Genomic DNA, 19,088 nt, shown 5'->3' on the forward strand with positions numbered 1-19,088 from the left:
TTTTGAATTCGTCATCGGATTGGTTGAATTCTACAGGATTTCCGGGAGACATGCGTGTCACCTGGAAACAAAGATACCGTTCACCAAAGATACCCTCTAACCATTAGGCCACGACCATTGTTGGCTTCACGAGAGAGAGCGGGATGTTGCTGCTCGCTCAAAACGTGACGATGAATGAAACAAACTGCAATTGGTTGTTTGATATATTGGTCAAACGGCCTCATGGGCGAGCCTCGGCCAATGAAAGCTGCCATACATTACAGACCTTCAGTCTTCAGTACCAGGTACTGTACGCAGTGGAAAACCCCCCAAAATTGAACCGTACCGAGTCGTACCATGCAGTGGGAAAGCATCATAAGTGACCACATCTATGATAACAGAAGGACAGATTCCATCCATGTGTCCAGACTTTCATTCACTAGAACCTTCAGCAAAATTAGAAATGCAAAATTAACATTTAAGTTGAAAAAGCTTTAGAACATTTTAATCTTATTTAAGGTCAGTTATTAGCTGAAGAGACTCCCTCTGCTCTCTGAAAATTCATAACATTTAATCACCAAATCACCAAAAAAAAAAAAAAGAAGAAGTGGAATGAGTTTGACCTTAATTTTAATATTCATTTAGAGATGAGGATTGATAGGTGAGTCAGTTTAATGGCACAGAGCTCACAGTGCCGTTAAATACTCTCATAGACATATTAAACATAAATGTAATTAATAATAAGAACCAAACCGATTTTTGTTTTTTGTGTGTTATTGTTATGAAGCTGTGGATCATGTTTTATTACAAAAGAGGACCACAGCCACTGCAAGATTATTAACAAATTCACAAAAAATGGAAAATAACAACTTTTCACCCCTAAACACAAGGAGCTATGAGTCTCCATCACTCACTTCCCAGTGATAAATGTCATATTCTAATGAAGATGTGGACCTTAATGTCTGTGAAGACTGACTGACGACTAAGATATTCACAATGTCTACAGCACATCTACTCATGTTATTCTTGGATAAAATCATTGATTTTTCTCTTTTGATGTTTTGTGCAATGTGGACCTTATTTGCAGACTGAGAACGGGTTATTCTCCATCTTATACAAAGAAAGACAGAGTATAAACAACTCTATGATTCATCCCACTACAATTTACTGAAACACATGCATTCACTTCAAGACAAAAAAAGTCTAAAAATGCTCTCTAAATTATTGATGGTATGAGCGAGGAGCTTTTGTTTGTTTTTGAGTTGTGAGTTTTTCTTGCTGATAAACAGTCCCTGATCTGAATCTGCTGATTTTATTAACTCTTCCCAGTTTAAAAGTCAATCAACATATTTCAGCATAAATACAGTTACACTTTCTTCACTGGTGTATTCTTAAAGTTTGGATTTTACTTTATACTTTATCCTTGTGCGCAAAGACTATGTAACTCTGGTACTTTTAGTAGAACATCTTCTGAACCTCTAGCTCAACCAATGATGTGAGATTAGAGTGGGACTACTAGTTTGATTGGCAATGATGCTCATTTAAAAGTAGCTATGTATTTTGACGGAAATAAAAACATCAGCAAGCAACAGCTTTCTAGGAGCACTTTCACACAAGCACATTTGGTGCGCACCTGATTTACGTCAGATTTCGGTACGTTTGGCTAGTGTGAAAGCTTTCATGTGAACATGGGTGCGCAGCAGGGTACCGAACCCGAGACTACCTGAAGGAGGTGGTCTGAGTTCGATTGCACTTGAACTGTGATGCAGTTTGCGTGAATATGAATGCAATTTGGACTCGGGTGTGCACTTGTTCGGAAGTAAAGTAAACTGTGCAAGCATTTTAATCGATTACAAGGCATTTTCAATGCATATGACAGCTGAAAGTGCATGAAAAATTATGTTCATTAATTTTATTTTCACTTTTGAATGACATTGCAAAGAATCAGTGGATAAAAATCTTAGTTTTTTTTTTCCACTGTACCTCAGCAGTACAACCCCAATCTTTTTTTTTTGTGTGTGTGTTCCAGTCATTTTACTGATGACTGCTTCACTAATCTCGGGGAGTTCAACACTGGATTCACAAATGCTTGCTCTTGAAAGATGGCTCAGTACCCTGTTAATCTGAACATCACACTGGGTCATCTGACCAATAAGAGCAGAGTAGGCTCAAGGAAAGGAGGGTTTTAGAGAGACTAAATCTTAGAACTGCCTCAAACTAAACATTTCGATATCATTGGAAAATGAAGTGATATTAAATGCATATTTTGAGAAAATGAAAGTTGTTTTTGAACTTGCATCCATGTAAACCTATAAAATATTAGGAACCTTAAAAATGGCATAATAGGGGCACTTTAATACTATAACAATATATACATAATACTGGAATTACACTGGCAAGCAACAGTAAAATATTTAATTATATTAAGTAGATGTATTACCAATGACTAACTTTCAACTTTTCACTGTATGCTGCATCCTAAGAATTTTTTTTTTTTTATATATATAAAAAGGAAATTACACAGCTTCTAAACAAAGCAACTTGTGAAGAAACTATACTGTTGAGACAGTGACTTTACTAACATAAACAGAAATCACTAGCTAAAAGTTGCTAAAAAAGGTGTCCAAAAGATCATACTATATTAAAATAATGTTATATGCTGCATTCTGTTCACTTGAATGAATGAAACAAGAAGGTTGTAAAGTCAACCTTGTTCCAAATCGTAAAAAAAAAAAGCGTATCTAAATAAAACGACAAGCGAATAAACCACAGCTAGTGGTGCTTGCAATGCACAGAGATGTAATTGCTTAGATTTAATGACAGTTGTGTTTGCTTAAGGATCAGGAAGATTTCCGTACCTCCTCAAGGACATCAGCTAGCTTGCTCAGTATTTCCTCTGGAAGACCCCGGAACGTCAGGACACTGTCAATCAGAGACAGAGACAATGTAAATGTGTGATGAATTAGATCCTTATCCAAAGCTGAAGAGTCTTTTGGTGTTCTCACTGAACATTAGGTGAATTTCTAGTCTGACCGTATGTTGAAACAGCTGGTCACCATCATTGCAATAAACTCAGAGTTGCTCTCTGCCATGGAAACAACAATAATATCCCTCAATCGCCATAATACAACATTTTGAAACATATCTGGTCATGTGTTGCATAAAGAAGGAAAAGGTTTGCATCTGGCTAATATGTACTGTATACACTGAGCTGATTTGCCACAAAGCCAAGGCATTATCTACATTACATAATACATTACATGCTCCTGCATAAATATTTCACATCCCAATTCAAGAGTCCATTAAAGTCTCCTATTACAGTTTAGTGTAAGACTGCAGCAGAGAAACCTAAAAGGTGCTATGCATACATACAAGCAATTCTGGGCTAATATTTGGTCTGAAAATGACAGGATTTAATCATTTTGTTTGAAAAGGCTGCTGTAATTTCCCACGAGATTAAAATACCAAACCTGTAACCATCATTGGGGGACCACTAAAGAGATCAATATTTAACCACTGTGAGAAAGCCTTGCAAAGTACCATGAGATATTTAAATTCACAAATATGTTTTACTTTATATATGTTATTTATGTGCTGTAATATAAATAGATTCTGATATTATTCACCCAGTAATAAAATCAAACATTTGTATTTTTTAAAATATATTATTAATAACCCAAAACTTTTCTCTTTCAGTCATGTTAGATTGGTGCCAATCACGTTTAAAATGTTAAGGGGTTGAATGTTAGTACAAAAAATGGATAATAACAGCCTTTGCTGGCAAGCACCATCATTATTCTTGAGCTTTGCTCCAAGAACAAAAAAAAAAAAAAAAAAACTGATCACTATGATTTTGTTTTGTGCACATGCTACAAGTGTTGACATGATGAAAAAAGAAAACATTCAAAATATTATAAAATATTATTTATAAATATTCAATATATTATTTACACAGAAAATTGTTGTATTGTTATTATTATTAAAAAATTGTATTATTAAATTTTGCATTCAGGACTAAACAGATAAATAGTAGCCTATACCAGAAAATCATGGGATCACACATGCACATTGTTATATAATAATTCTCTCCAATTCTGGATTAGCTCAGAACTAAATATGAAACCTAAATTTCATATTGGTCTATAAACCAGATCAGTAAAATGAATAAGTTCAACTGAGCATCTAATGCATTCGCATGCACTCTGCTTTTGTTTGTAACAGCTGTTAGTTCAAAGCATAATTGACTAAATTAGGTCTAATTTATTCAAATAATAAGTACAGCAGCAGGGATGGGGTAAAATAATTAACATTAGATGAAACCACATTGATGATTCATTAAAAACGATTGCATTACTATACATTTTTCTCATGTTAATAGATAAGACACAGGTTCTAAGAGAGAGAGAGAGAGAGAGAGAGAGAGAGAGAGAGATCATGAAAGGGGGAGAGGAAAAAGATCAGGAGTTATAGAGAATTTCTGTGGCAATAATTTCAGAATCTCCCAAGAAACTCATCTGTTCTGCCTCAGTGTCTTTAAAGTCTTTCATCCAGTTTGGCTCAGTAGCTCAACAATGCAGAATTCTGTCTTTTTAATATGTAAAATGTACCCCATGCTCTCTTCTCTGGGTGCCATTATGCAAATTAAGATGTCAGATGATAAAGAAAGATATGCACTTCCATAACAAGACAGCTGCTCACCTTTTCAATAACTCCATATTTTCTGCATGTTTGATGAGTCCCGTCCTCATCATGATGGTCTGGAAGCACTGTCTGTCGATGGCCCATAACTTCACACTGGTCACAGCTGAAACACACATCAGAAAACATGCCATCGATATGAACTGATCATAAAATTTTGATATTTTTATCAAATAATTGTGATTAAAAATGCAATCATCTCTTTCATTCATGTTACCAACAGTGTAAGTGTAAAATTCATATTTAACTTCCTTAATTTTTAATATTGTAAAGGCTTTGTAACAAACAATTGCACAAGGGTAGAATTAGAATATATATATATATTTTTTTTTTTGGGGGGGGGGGGGGGGTCCACTTAAAATGTATACATTCAATACATGTATGTGTGTGTGTGTGTGTGTGTGTGTGTGTGTGTGTGTGTGTGTGTGTGTGTGTGTGTGTGAAAGAGAGAGAGAGAGAGAGAGAAAGATTATTTAAAACATTTAAAAACATTTAGAATCTGAATGAAATATAGCCTGAATTATTAAATTGTAATATACTGTCCGTCATTATTTAACATTTCAAAATACAATGACAGCTGACATGAATGAATTGAAGATCATGTTTGTTTCTCTCTCTGTCTTAGTTTTTTGTTGTCCTCCGAATGACTATAGTCATAGCTGATAGTAGACACAATATTACGATGCTGTATTATTCTGCTTGTTAGAAGTGTATTATACAGTAGGTCAAGCCACTTTTTACTAACAACTAAAGAACAACAAACAAGATTGCATGGTTTATTGCCTGTACAGACCCACCGTTATGAAGATGTTTAAGTCGAGGATATTTCTGAGGAACTTGCTAGAATACATCTGTACACTCACACAAGGGGTCAAACAGTGATGTTGTCTAAACTATTACGTACAACTGACGATGATTGCCAGCATGGGTTGACAATATTCATACACAGGCTGGGGTTCTGTACTCTAAGGGTGCTTTCACACTAGCACTTTTGGTGTGCACCCGGGTTCGATTGATGTCAGAGTTCGGTTCGTTTGGATGATGTGAACGCTGTCTTACGTACTCGGATGCGCTCCCGCGAGTCCGCTTAAAAACGGTGGTCTGGGGTACGCTTCATGTGAACTCTGGTACGGTTAGCTGCTTATGTGAACGCAATCATACCTAATTGTGGAAGTGAACCGCTTTTAATGACAAATTATTTGTTGAAAATGTCTGTTTTTGTGTGTGTTTCACTCACTTTCCTAATGAGCGTGACTGACGCGCTGCAAACAGAGAGCTGTACATCTCATTTATGTTCGCCTTAATGTTCTTTAGAGCATTTTCAGTACATTCGTAAGACAGACGCAAGTGCCGTTATGTACCGAAGCCTTATAAACAAAACAAACAGTTCAAAAACATAACACATAAAAATGCAGAGAGTAATGTTATGCATTTGCCGCCTTCTCCTGCGCTGTCGTTACCAAGCAACGGGGTAAACAGCTGCTGGCTTGATGACGCAAGCGAGCCGCGGTTCAGACTCTATATATTATAATATGAACACAGTCCAGCGGGGGAAGGGTTAGGGGGGAGCAACCGAACTCGGGTTTCGGATCAGGCAAGTGAACTTAGTGTGAAAGCACCCTAAAACAAAGACGAGCTATTGGTTGAAAAACATATGACAGGAAACAATTCATGGAAAGTAAATCAATAACATCTGGTTTTCAGGAAATTAAACTATTTCCTCTTGCTTTGTGTATGTAAAAGTTCTGTTGTTACTTTGCTTCTGTAAATTAAATGCATTCCTGTAGCTCAAACAAAAGTTCATGCATGGCTTTAGCAATGGCAAGGTTATGAGTTAAATTCCCAGGGAATGCAATGTAACTGTAAATTAATGTAAATGCATCAATGTAAATGATTCCTCAGTGCCTTCAATAAATAGTCATCGTAGTCCTTATCTATAACGTGAAAAAGTCATCTTGTCTGAATCAGGAGCAAAATATGCACAGATCAACCACAGTTTACAAGAAAAAAACAGCTAAAAGTCATGGACTTTTTCACAGAAGAAAACATTATTATGGATTATGGACTGCTATCTCAGCCAAAAACAATTCTTAATAGATTTGTTTCTTACAAACATCTTTTCACTTCACAAGACATTGATGACAGATTAATTCATTCATGTGGATTACTTGTAGATTACTTAACTGATGGACTGGAGTGGTGTGGATTACTTGTGAATTATTGTGATGTTTCTATAAGCTGTTTAGACTCTCATTCTGATGGCACCCATTCACTGCAGAGCATCCATTGGTGAGCAAATGATTTAATATTACATTTTTCCCAAATCTGTTCGAATGAAGAATCCCCTTTACATCTTGGATTGCCTGACAATGAGTACATTTTCAACAAATGTTCATTTTTATGGTGAACTATTTCTTTAATTAAATATTTCAAATGCATTTGTGATGACGTGATTTAATCACACAAACAACATTCGATGGTAATCAGAAATGCATTTGACCCCATCGCATTTGTTTTGTAAACACAAATAACCATGCACACAGCTTCAGATTTTTGAGCATGTCTGATATCAACGGTGCTTGACAAAAATAACAGCAAGCGTGTTTGTGCTAAGAATACAGTTCAGCTATATTTAGAAACTAAAGTGTGCAGCCTTTTGTGTTTTTCACTTTTTTGTGCTTCATCAACATGAAGTAACACTGATGTAGTGTATGTAGTGACAAAAATCATAGAATTTATTCTTGACAAAATGCCCCAGCAGCTGTGACAAAAGTAAGCTCAGCTTCATTAATTATACATCATCAACAACACTTTTGACAGCTCTGTTTATCTTTCACTGATATAAGATGCTCTCAGTGATATTTTCAAATCTCAACAGGATCAATAGTTTTACTGAATGTTGTCTTAAACTGAATTAAGTTTTGTGCCTGCCTGACTACATTGTGTCTAAGCTAAATACTTCAAACTTTCATCTGACACCTGTAGTTTTTTTTCTGCCTGGAGGGAATGAGAGCAAATAAAAAAAAGAACGGTATGAGCCACACAAAATAGAGACAGACAGTCCTGGCAGATTTATTATGCAGTGAAAAAACAGCCGTTATGCAGGCGGTGACTTCACTGTTTAAAACACCCACTCTTTGCTATGTATTAAAGAGAGAGAGAGAGAGAGAGAGAGAGAGTAAAATCAGCTCCTGTTTGGATCTGAAATGACATTCAGCCCCGTGGCAGATCAGAATTCATCAGATACACACAAGAACTTAACAGCATCCACCTACACAACCACCAACATATGTTCATGAAGACAAACATTACTAGTGCTGCATTTCAAATTTACTCCATATTTACCTGAATATAAATCCCTCCTTCAAGCTAGATCAAATGGGATCAGTGCTAATGATTTTTTCTACTGGCCTGATTGGGCCAGAGATTCAAAGTATTACTTGCCCTTTCAATATTTTCAGTGGCCCTGCCACAAAAAGTAAAATGGTTGCTTTTATCATTGTTTTTGATGTATGTTATCTTGTATTCTAATAAATAAGCTAGATTTTTCATAACCATTTGAAATTAGTGGTAACCACTGCATTTTAATTATGAATTAATTATTTAAAAAAAGAAAACCCACACACATGTAGCATGTGCATTTATGATACATAAAACACCTGCATGAAACCTTAACAGCAGATGGGCTGAATGAGACACAGATACACTCTCTGACAGCAGGAGGCGCTTATGGAACAGCAGCATTTTCTTGCTTACTGCTGCCCACAAAGTGCATATTAGCACTACTTTAAATGCAATGTAACAGTGTAAACGTTTCTGAAAACAGTCAGTTCCCCTCAGAAGCGCATCAAAATTCTATATATAGGATTTTCTTACTATATTTTGTGCATCATGAACAGTGATTGTGCTCTGACTGCTACAGTATTTTCTCCTCATTGCATCCGTCTTCAGCATCGCTAGCATCTGTTATATGCCATTTACAGACTAAATATACTAACAATGTAATATTTCCACACCAATGACATTTTGAAAAATGATTGCGATTCAGTTTGCATTTAAGCACGGAACAAAGATAGTCTGAAAAAATAAAATAAACATGCCCGATCAGTGCTTCTCTACACCATTGTATAAATTAAATATAGATTAATCACTTTTAAAGCTACAAGGTTACTTGCCAAGACAGGTATTTTGGCACATTTTTGTATGCATTTGTAACAATATAAAAACTTCATAATAGTGGACATTTTAATAAAAACTTTAATAAAGAAATAAAACATAAAACAGCGCGACAGCCCCTCATGGATGACTGCCGTGCACAAACAAAGCCAAAACACAAAATAAAACCCAGGCCTGGTCGTAGCTCCTCTTTTATCCTTCCGATCTCCTCTGTGGGACTCGAGACCGGTGAGTGGCACAGGTGTCGCTCGTTTCAAAATCACTCCACCGGCCTCGCTCTGTTCCCACGGCTCTCAGCCCCGCCCCACTCATCACAGTATTTGTCCATTCAAGTGAAAGATGCAGAAAGAGAAGCAGCTGTCTGTGCACGCAGTTTTCACAAAGAACACAACACACAAGTACTACATTTAAATGTATTTCACGCCTTGATGGAATTCTTTTAATTTGATTGTATTTTTAATTAGCAAGGCTTAAAAAAATATGCAATTGATAAACTTTGTGATGAAGCGGCAGCGACAAATCCGTCAACTGTCCCGAACATTTTTCACGCTTGCCATCGGGCAGTCCTTATTGTCCAGCCCTGGTCTATCATTTCTAATTAGGGGCTACGTATGAATCTGCGCAATATACTAAATATTCACAATGATTTTCTCTGTAACAGAAGTAACAATTAACATTGAGCACCCAATAAACTATAAAGGCTACAACAATAACATAATATGCTTTACAAATGCTTAAATTATATTATTTGTATATCATTAATATTAATAATGTAAAATATTATTTAAAAAATTCAACAATATGCAAGGGGCTACGACAATAAAACATAATAAGCTTTAAGAATATTTGCACGATATTATTGCATATTATATTATTATTCTCTTTATAAGTAATTATAATAATAATAATCATAATAATAATAAAGTAAATTATTATTATATAAAAATATGAAACATTAAGTACCCATTTAACAATATTCAGTAGACTACAACAATAAAATATAATAAGTAGTGCTGTCAAAATTAGCGCGTTAACGCATTCGATTAATTTGAAATATTTAACGCGTTAAAAAAAAATAACGCAATTAACGCGGTTGCAGTTTTTTTATTTCCAGTTGTGGCCTATGTGTGTTCAACGTGCAAAGAAATATGGATAAGACCAAGGAAGGACTTTTAGACGGAAAGTTTCAGTATAAAACTCTGCCGGATTACTCTTCAGGCTGCCACAAGAAACAGCAACATTAAAATCATGAACTCAAATGTCATTGTTTAAAAAAAAAAAAAAAAAAACAATGACTGTAACAGTGCGTAAATCAGACCTTTCTGTAACGCTAACGTTAATAAGCTTAAACGAAAATAACGAAATAATTGTGTAGCGGAGTATTTTTTGTACACAGTGCCGCGAACTGTCAATCACTCCTGTACGCGTGCATCACTGTCCTCCTCAGCTGCAGCAACTTGCGCTCTCTCTCTTCATCAAGCTTTAAAACAAAAAGGGGACAAAAAGATCATATTGTCTTTGTGTATAGGCTATAGATTAATTAGATAAATGAATATCTAAATTTGTGCCTTGCGGTCTACGGTATTTTTTTAGAACTTAGAAAAAAGATGCTGCAGCCAATAAGCAGCCAGCGGGGGCTGCAGGACGACTCAACCTCCGCAGACAGTTTTTAATGTTTATCAGACAATAAATACTCAAGATTTTGCTTTAGTATAACTCACAACGAGTTTCACACACCTTCTCCGGCCACGTTGAGTTGTTGACACTTACAGTGGGAAAAGCGACATATGCGCTATTCACTTGTATAACTTAAGGGTGAATGGGTAATGTAGTTTCTGCTCTGGGTCGGATGAATTAGGAAGCTTGCATTGTGAAGGGAGCTCTGAAAATCGGCAGTGCAGGTAAAAGATTAAAACCTCTATTAAAACAGATGTCCAAATGAGCGTACCGGTACGCTACAAGCACGTTCTGGGCGCATGGAGAGGTGGCGGTACGCTCAAGAGCTATATTTGGAAGTGGCGGTACTGAGTACCTGTGCATACCGGCCCACTTAAAGCACTGGCAATGACTATACTTTGGAATTTTTTCTGCAGTCCACTTAGAATTCAACATGGAAATCATTTTTGTTTTTTATTGGCATTGATTGTTTTGAAATTCAAATGGTACTTACATGCCTGTGTTTTTATTTCTGTAATAAATATGGCTTTCAAGCCAACAGTTAATTTGGAGGATATTGATGGTTTATTGCAGGTATGTTGTTTACATGAGAAAATCTGTGTTACAAGTTAAACAAAAATTCCAATAAACAATCATATTTTGAATTTAAATAGTTTTTTTGTTTTGATTTTACATTAATTATTTACATTTTACATTTACATATCCAAAAAGTTTCAGTCTTTTAATTGCGATTAATCGCGATTAATCGCGATTAATTTAAAAAAATTGTGCGATTAATTAGTTAATTTTTTTTAATCGATTGACAGCACTAATAATAAGCTTTAAGAATATTAGCATTATTTATTGTTATTATTATTGTTTATACTGAAACATTAAGTACCCATTAAATATGCAATAAACTACAACATTATTTGTTATGAAATATTACTTTATTATAATTATTATTATTATTATTATTATTATATGTAACAGTGCTTATCATGTTTTATTGTTGTATATTATAATATAATTTTTTTATATATGATCGGTTTCTTACTTGAGATTGAATGAGTGTTAATCTCCAATACAAACGGTAATATATGATAATATTTATTAGCTATATCACCCAGCCATACTGTATGTCAGTAGTTTCCTTGCAGGCCATCCACACCCAGAGATTCATCCCAACAGTACTGATAAAAATGATGTTCTCAATTAACATGAAGATAGAAGCAGTGTGGTCAGAGGCAATAAACGTCCCAGCATGCTTTCTGATAGCACATGAGTTAATATTATTAATGTGCGAGAGGAAATGTATCACTACCAAACTTGCCCTGACATGACCCGTTCGTCTCCCCATAAAACCAGATTCATTCTCATAATACAGGCAGATTTTAAAGGTGACAAACACTGTCACCCAAACAGTACAATCAGACAAGAAAAATACATTTTTACTACAATAGCATTTGAAGAATATACCTGCATTTGCAAGGTAGAAAAGGAAAGTTTTACATTAAATGATCAATTCTGAGAAACTGTGATCCTGTTAACTTCATGGTGTTAATTGCCTCTTGTCACTCACCATTTTTTTATACTTTACTGGAGTTTATGAGATTAATCGATTCCAAACAATGAAGAAGAATAGAAAGACATTTCCAGAACACTATGTCTTGTGGTCCAGAATAGACCTTTGTTCATTCAGGACCTGATGATGGAGCCACACAGGTTTCATGCTTTTAGCAGCATGTCTTCTTCAAGTGCTGTCTCTCTCAGTGAATCATTCCAGAGAAATGACAGACAGCAGAAACCTCAGGGAGAGTGAACGAATATGACTGCAAGGTATTGTCAAAACAGGGATGAATTGCAACAAACAGCAGTATCCAGGAAACAGAGCAGAGATTTCCATTTCTGCTCTTTCTCCAGAGAAAATGTGCCATCACTTCAAATTTTACAACATTTTCTCAAGGACAATTCAAATTCATTTCAACAGTAAGAAGAAAAAAAAATGCAGTGCGAGTCTGGAAATGAAAGAGGGGTCGACAAACAGGAATTTGAAAAAGATTCCAAAAAATAGCCTTGACTGTGACTTTTATTGAAAGACAATGGCAGATGGCACGTGAACACACATTAAAGGCTGTTTTGTTATTTTGTGGCCTATTCGAAAAACAAAAAGAAACTAATATAGCTGGAAGAAGAAATTAACCAAATCAAAAATGGCACAATGTAAGACTAAGCAGATATGTTTCAGTAGATTTGTTCAACTCATCATTATTTACAACTTTAAAACTTTTTAGAACTTCATAACCAAATGTTACTTGCAAGCAAACCATCTTACTTTCAGAATGATGTGCCCATTACACATACACAATTTAATGCCAATATGAGCAGTTTATATATTTGACTCCTTTTTATTTTGTGTCTTTAACAGCATTTGAAAAAAAAGGTCACGTTTTAAGCATTTTGGCCAGATGGTGGTGCTATAACGAAACTACTTTTATGCATGGTCATTGAAGTAGTGTTGATGTAATTTCAATGCATCAAAGTATGTAAAGTTTTTAAAAAAATATGGGCAATCTAACTGTAAGGCATTGCACAACATATTTACACAAGATATTTTGACATTTACACATTGTATATTAGTTTGGGTGGCTGCATGGAAAAGGCCTCATTTTTGTTATTTTATTGTTTTTAATTACTGATGGCCACTGCTAAATTCATGGGGGCCAAAGAAAGTTTAAATTAAGTGAAAGTGTCTGAAATGCAAAACTATCAGTACTGGGTGTGTTTACCCAGATTACCCATATATATGTGTGTGTGTGTGTGTACTTCAAGGTCTTGTCCGTGTGCTCGTCCCTCAAACTCAAAGCATCACGACTTTCAAGCTTCTTGGATGAAAGTAAATAGACTTTAAATAAGCAAAGCAACAAATAGGTTTGTCATGTCAAACTGCCATGTCTGACTTCTTCCTGATGTGAACAGAGATGACAACTATATACAAAAACATTCACATGCACAAACTCTTCTGTATTTCCATCTATAAATGTTAGAAAACGATAGCAGCTTTTATTGTATACTGTACTTTACTACTCTAAAATACTACTCTTTCTCTCTTGCACCTACTGCAAATGTTTCTCCATTCCAACTGATCACCTGTGATGATATCCAGCCTGAGCATCACAATCTCAGAAACACACACACACACACACACACACACACACACAGGCACAACAAGAAGATGAGAACTTCACTGTATTTAAACAATATGATTAACTGAACTTGTGACACCCTCAGGACTTTAGATACAAAAATGTTCCCTGTAAGATGTACATTTGATATTGCTTCTGAGAATCTTGGACATAGAAATTGATTAAAAAAATAAAGACTGCATCCAAGAACAGGATATATATATATATTAAGGTCAAAAGTCTCATATGCGCACTAAGGCTGCATTTTTAATCCAAAATACATTAACATTATATACGTATGCAGTAATATTGTGAAATATTATTACAACTGAATTATTTTCTATTTGAATATACTTTAAAATGTAATTTATTCCATTGATGCAAAGCTGAATTTTCAGTTTGTTTCAATGCTAGTGTATGTCAGTGTTTCTCTCATCCACTTGGGTTCGATATTTATATCAGAGTATTGTGATAAAGAGACTTCCTCTAGCTTGTCCTATGAAGGACTGGACCTGCTGTCTCTTACTCTGGTCTGTTGTTTATAGCTGTGAAAGGACAGGGTAAGATCGCAGCAGGTCAAAACCACTTTAAGCGCTGACATATCTGTGCTGTTTGTCCTCTGCATTCTAATACTCTAAGCCACGACTTCTCCAGAAGACTTATTTACATGCAGACACCACTGGAATCCAACTACAACAAAAGGTGTGTGTTTGAAAGAAAGAGACAGGGAGAATTCATGAATAACCACACATGCAGCTATGCAAACACTTGGATGGAAATATAAATAGTTTTTTCTGAGGAAAAGCGTTGTCTACCACAGCTAAATTTGTCATTCGCAAAAGATTTGAAAATATTTTGAATGCTTAGAAAATGAAATTAAGGTGAATTCAACGAGTCCCACAATTTGTGGTGTCATTCATGTCTCTAGCACAAACAACTACAGCTACATGTAAAAAGTGCTCACAGAGTTACATTACATCATGTCCCTTTCTGGTACGCTTTGCATATTGTGTTCTTTATATATAAACAGTGTCATAATTGGACATTGCATATCTGCAGTGCTAAACAATTTCCCACTAGGCTTCCATAAAACTGCACTCAGGGCTGTAGCTGGGGTTACCAGTGGGCAGGTTGTACCAGTGGGCCCTGTTTGAAATAGTTTAATTTGAATGTTCATTCTATTTATTTGTGCTATTTACACAATGTTTAAGTTTTTTCAATTTGTAGGTGTCCAGGTATAGCACTGCAAGGTCGTCAATGTAAAATAAAATATACAGTCAAACCAACATTTATTCAGACACCTTCAACATTTCGTACATTATCACAGTTTATTTTCTGTAGTTTGGAAGTTGGTAATAAAATATGTCAAGAACTAAGAGTTAAACTGTCAGAAACAATACATCTTGACAATGTCAGATAACTTTGATAGAAAGGTGTGTAATGGATTACAGTCAACCAAAACTTCAGACAAATGTTAGCATGACAATATTTAATATATAACTGACAATACTTTGTTAACCAATTACCAAGCAATGCTTAATTTTGTTCAGCCTGTGTTGTAAAAAGTTTGCATTAGAAATTAAAGAAAAAACTAAACATGGTCAGGTCAAAGTGTCTGAATCATTTTTGGTCCCCAATTTCTTTTTTTTTTTTATCAATTTCACTTGTAGTCTACAGTATGAAGAATTTCAGGGTATAATATGTCACAGTTTGCTTTATTTTGTTATACTAACTTACATAAATGACCTAGTGTCCTGCACCCACTAGTAAAACAATATAAACAATTTTATCTGGTGTCTGAATAATTTTTGGTTTGACTGTGTGTTAATTCTTGTTAAAACTACAAAGCAATTCAGTCAAGAGCAGTAAGTGATTTTCTTTCTTTCATTTTCTTGAACTAACATTAAAGACACAGACAGCAGATAGTAAATAAGGTGCGGTCACTTTAAGATACAATGCATCCATTATAATGATACACATCCGATTTCTTTCTCAACTGTTTACTTTCACTTAAGCCATACACTATTTCAAATCTTTTTCTGTTTGTTTAAACAGCTATTTGTATTTGTTCGTTCAGGTGCAGGAGGATGCAAACTTCCTGAAGAAGAGCTTGGTTCGGTGTTGCTGTCCATGAGTCACAGCGCACGAGTAGCTTTCCCGCGTCCTGCGACTTTTTTGAATGTTTAAATTGGCAAGGTTTAAAAACACGTGAAAATTATAAGCTTTCGTGACGATGCACAGCAGTGGCCCGTCAACTGTCCTGAGTGTCTTTTTAGGCTGGCCTCAGCCAGTTGGATGAGATCAATGGCCCTGACTGCACTACAGGAATTGAGGGAAAAGTTGGAATAACTTTCTATTGTAATCAACAACATGCAACAGATGATTCAAATGTGGAAAATTCCTGTAAATATACATTAACGGAACTGGTCCCTTAATCCCAGTCCAGCTCACTTCCTGTCTCAGATGCTATCCAGAGAAGCAGAGACAGAGAGCAGAAGTGTGCAGGAACACCATTAACACAGCCGGAGGAGGAGAGATAGAGGGGAAAGAGGAAGAAGAAAAAGAGCCAAGCTGAGACAAGAAGAGAATATGCATGAAGGAGATCAATGGTACAAAGGAAAAGTAAATGAAGAGAAGAATGGAATAATAAATAAGAGAAAGGCTTGCAAATAATTCAAAAAGCACACAGCACACAAGCCTGTGCATATGAGATGATCTGGTTAAAATCTGGTTAAGTGTGTTGTTCCCTCACAATTCTGTGTTTATATCTCATAATTAATTTCCCCCCCTTGCAATTCTGAGTTTATATCTCACAATTCAAACTTTTTTCTCGCAAATCTGACTAATTCAAATCAGAACTGTGTGATATAAACTGAACTGCAAGATATAAACTCAGAATTCTGACTTTCTTTCTCACTATTACAAATTTACATCTCACAATTCTGAGTTAATATGCAATTCAGACTTTTTTTCCTCTGAATTCTAAGTTTGCATTTCACAATTGCGACTATTTATCTCTTAATTCAGACGTATTTTCTTGCAATTGTGAGTTTATACCTCACAATTCAGACTTTCCTTCTCAGAATAGCGAGTTACAACCATATCTTGCAGTTATATAAAAGTTAGAATTGTGAGATAAAAAGTCACAATTACCTTTTTATGATTTTATCTGGAGGCAGTCAACATTAATAATGGTTCATTAACTATGGCTATTACAGGATCAGATATAGATTTAGGGGCAGCTTGGGGCATTTTATAAATGTGTAAAATCCTAAAGGAAAATGTTGAAAATTGTTGCCAAAGTGTAATACTGTACCTAGTGTTAGGGGGTTGTTTAAATCGAAATAACCAACAACATCCTAGAATATCCCAGCACAATTTTCCACTTATTTTTTTGTCTCCTAATATTAATTCAATCCTCATATCTCTCTCGGTCTGGCCTCCTGTCTATCAATGAAATCACAGATTATCATCACAGATGGAGCAGCCGATTCTCTTCAGTCATACTGAGAATAATAATCCTCAAGCTGTGCTAATCTATGTATGTAGATGAAAAAAAAAAAACATTAAAAATGTCCCCTGCTTGAGAATCAAAATCCGGATCATTTTATTTATCATTGTGCTGTGTGTGAACTCACTTCTTACAGTGGCCGTCCTGGTGCAGTTATAAAGAATGGCAAGCTCTCCAAACACCTTTACTGGTCCCATTGTGCACAGCTTCAATCCTTCTTTAGTCACTTCAACTTTTCCCTCTGAAAAAAACACACCACAATAGTAAACATCACAGTAAACACTTCTAAACAATATTTAGGGACACACTTAATAAGTTCTTTTCAAAACCAGATCATAACAGTCAGAATAATAGTGAATTTCAAGAAACCTGGGAAGAATGTCATCGTCAATTTAATCTAAAAATTAAAAATATATAGAAAATATTTTGATAAAAAAAACTAAAAACAAGTGTAATATTTAAACTGGAAATTGTTTTTTAATTATAAAAAAAATAAAATTTAAAAATAAAACAAAAACAAAAACAATGCAGAAATTGTTCAAACAGATTCATGTACATAATTATGAACATAATATATTATCACCAAAAAAAAAAAAAATGTTTTACTTAAAAAAAACTTTGAACAAAATGACTATATATATGACTATATATATATTCTTAAGGTCACACTTTATTTTAGGGTCCAATTCTCACTATTAACTAACCATTAACTATGACTTTTGCCTCTATTAACCCCTTATTTGCTGCTTATTATTAATAGTTTATAAGGTAGTTGTTAAGTTTAGGGTATTGGGTAGGATTATGGATGTCATGCATTATATGTACTTTATAATCACTAATAAACAGCCAATTTGTTAATAATAGAAATGCTAATAAGCAATTAGTTATTAGTGTGAATTGGACCCTATACTAAATTGTTACCATAAAGTTTCGTATCAAGCATTTTCTTAAAGAACAGTCAGTCGCCTTTAGTGTAACTGTAACATTAAAATACACCTGTCTCTCTCCCTCTCAGAGGTGTCAATGTAGATGGCCTGATATGATACATTGTGAGCCGAATAACAGGAAGTCAAGCAGCTTTTCAGCAGCTGATCACACAGACAGGTGACAACACAAGTGAATGACCATGTGAGATGAGAGAAAGCAGTGCAGAGAAAGATATTGAAAAGGTGTGAAGGTCATATCAAAGTTGTAGAGGTGAGAGATTGTTAGATTTGAGAATGTAAGAGAATGAGAGAAAAGAGAGAGAGCTGATGACCCTTCCCTTATGATGGACTATTTAATTATCATTAATATTCAGCTCTGGCAGAACAGGATTATGGATCAGAATGACTTCCATGTGGCCTTGACCTAATCAAACCTTTCTCTGCATTTACTATTATCATGGTTCAAAATTAACTTTTGCCACACTTGCCAACGCCGAATGAATTAAGAAAATTTACAGGCAATAAAAATCGTATTTAACATCTGCAGACAATGGAATTATTTTGATGTTTTAACTTTGCATGCTTATGACAAACAGCACCACTCATTGTGTGACTCGCAGCATCACATTCAGCATGAACCAGTCTCCATCTGTCTGCGATATTTCTGTTTTAGTGGCTTAATGCGAGAAATATTCTATACTGTATATGTAACCATATGGAGTTTTACAGAAAATTTAATAAGGCATTCTAGATGAACTAATAGCACCATTTCCTCTGAGAAAAACGATGCAACAGCTGTTTTCCTGAGTAGACACTTTATGTCTTTGATTTGAAAAACGCACATCACTTACATCAGAAAGAGTCTGTCTATCATTTTTAGATTAAAAAAAAAAAGCATGTAATGTTGCAGTTCCTAAAAAAAAGTTAACAGCCATCTGGCAAGTCATTCTGTTTTAT

The 19,088-nt window shown here is 35.0% G+C and overlaps 1 protein-coding gene across 3 annotated transcripts in view; it reads right to left on the reverse strand.

Moving 5' to 3' along the window:
• The window catches only part of LOC113112450 (cGMP-dependent protein kinase 1-like), a 54,364-nt gene that overhangs the window by 17,959 nt on the left and 17,317 nt on the right, over window positions 1–19,088 (reverse strand). For all 3 annotated transcript variants that reach the window (XM_026278039.1, XM_026278040.1, XM_026278038.1), the window contains 3 exons: window positions 17,333–17,446; window positions 4,678–4,783; window positions 2,838–2,901 (listed from right to left, as the gene is read on the reverse strand). In XM_026278039.1, coding sequence (XP_026133824.1) covers window positions 2,838–2,901; window positions 4,678–4,783; window positions 17,333–17,446 — 284 coding nt within the window. The remainder of the gene's footprint in view (window positions 1–2,837; window positions 2,902–4,677; window positions 4,784–17,332; window positions 17,447–19,088) is intronic.

Source organism: Carassius auratus, chromosome 13 (assembly GCF_003368295.1).
Source record: "Carassius auratus strain Wakin chromosome 13, ASM336829v1, whole genome shotgun sequence".
Classification (NCBI taxonomy): Eukaryota; Metazoa; Chordata; class Actinopteri; order Cypriniformes; family Cyprinidae; genus Carassius; species Carassius auratus.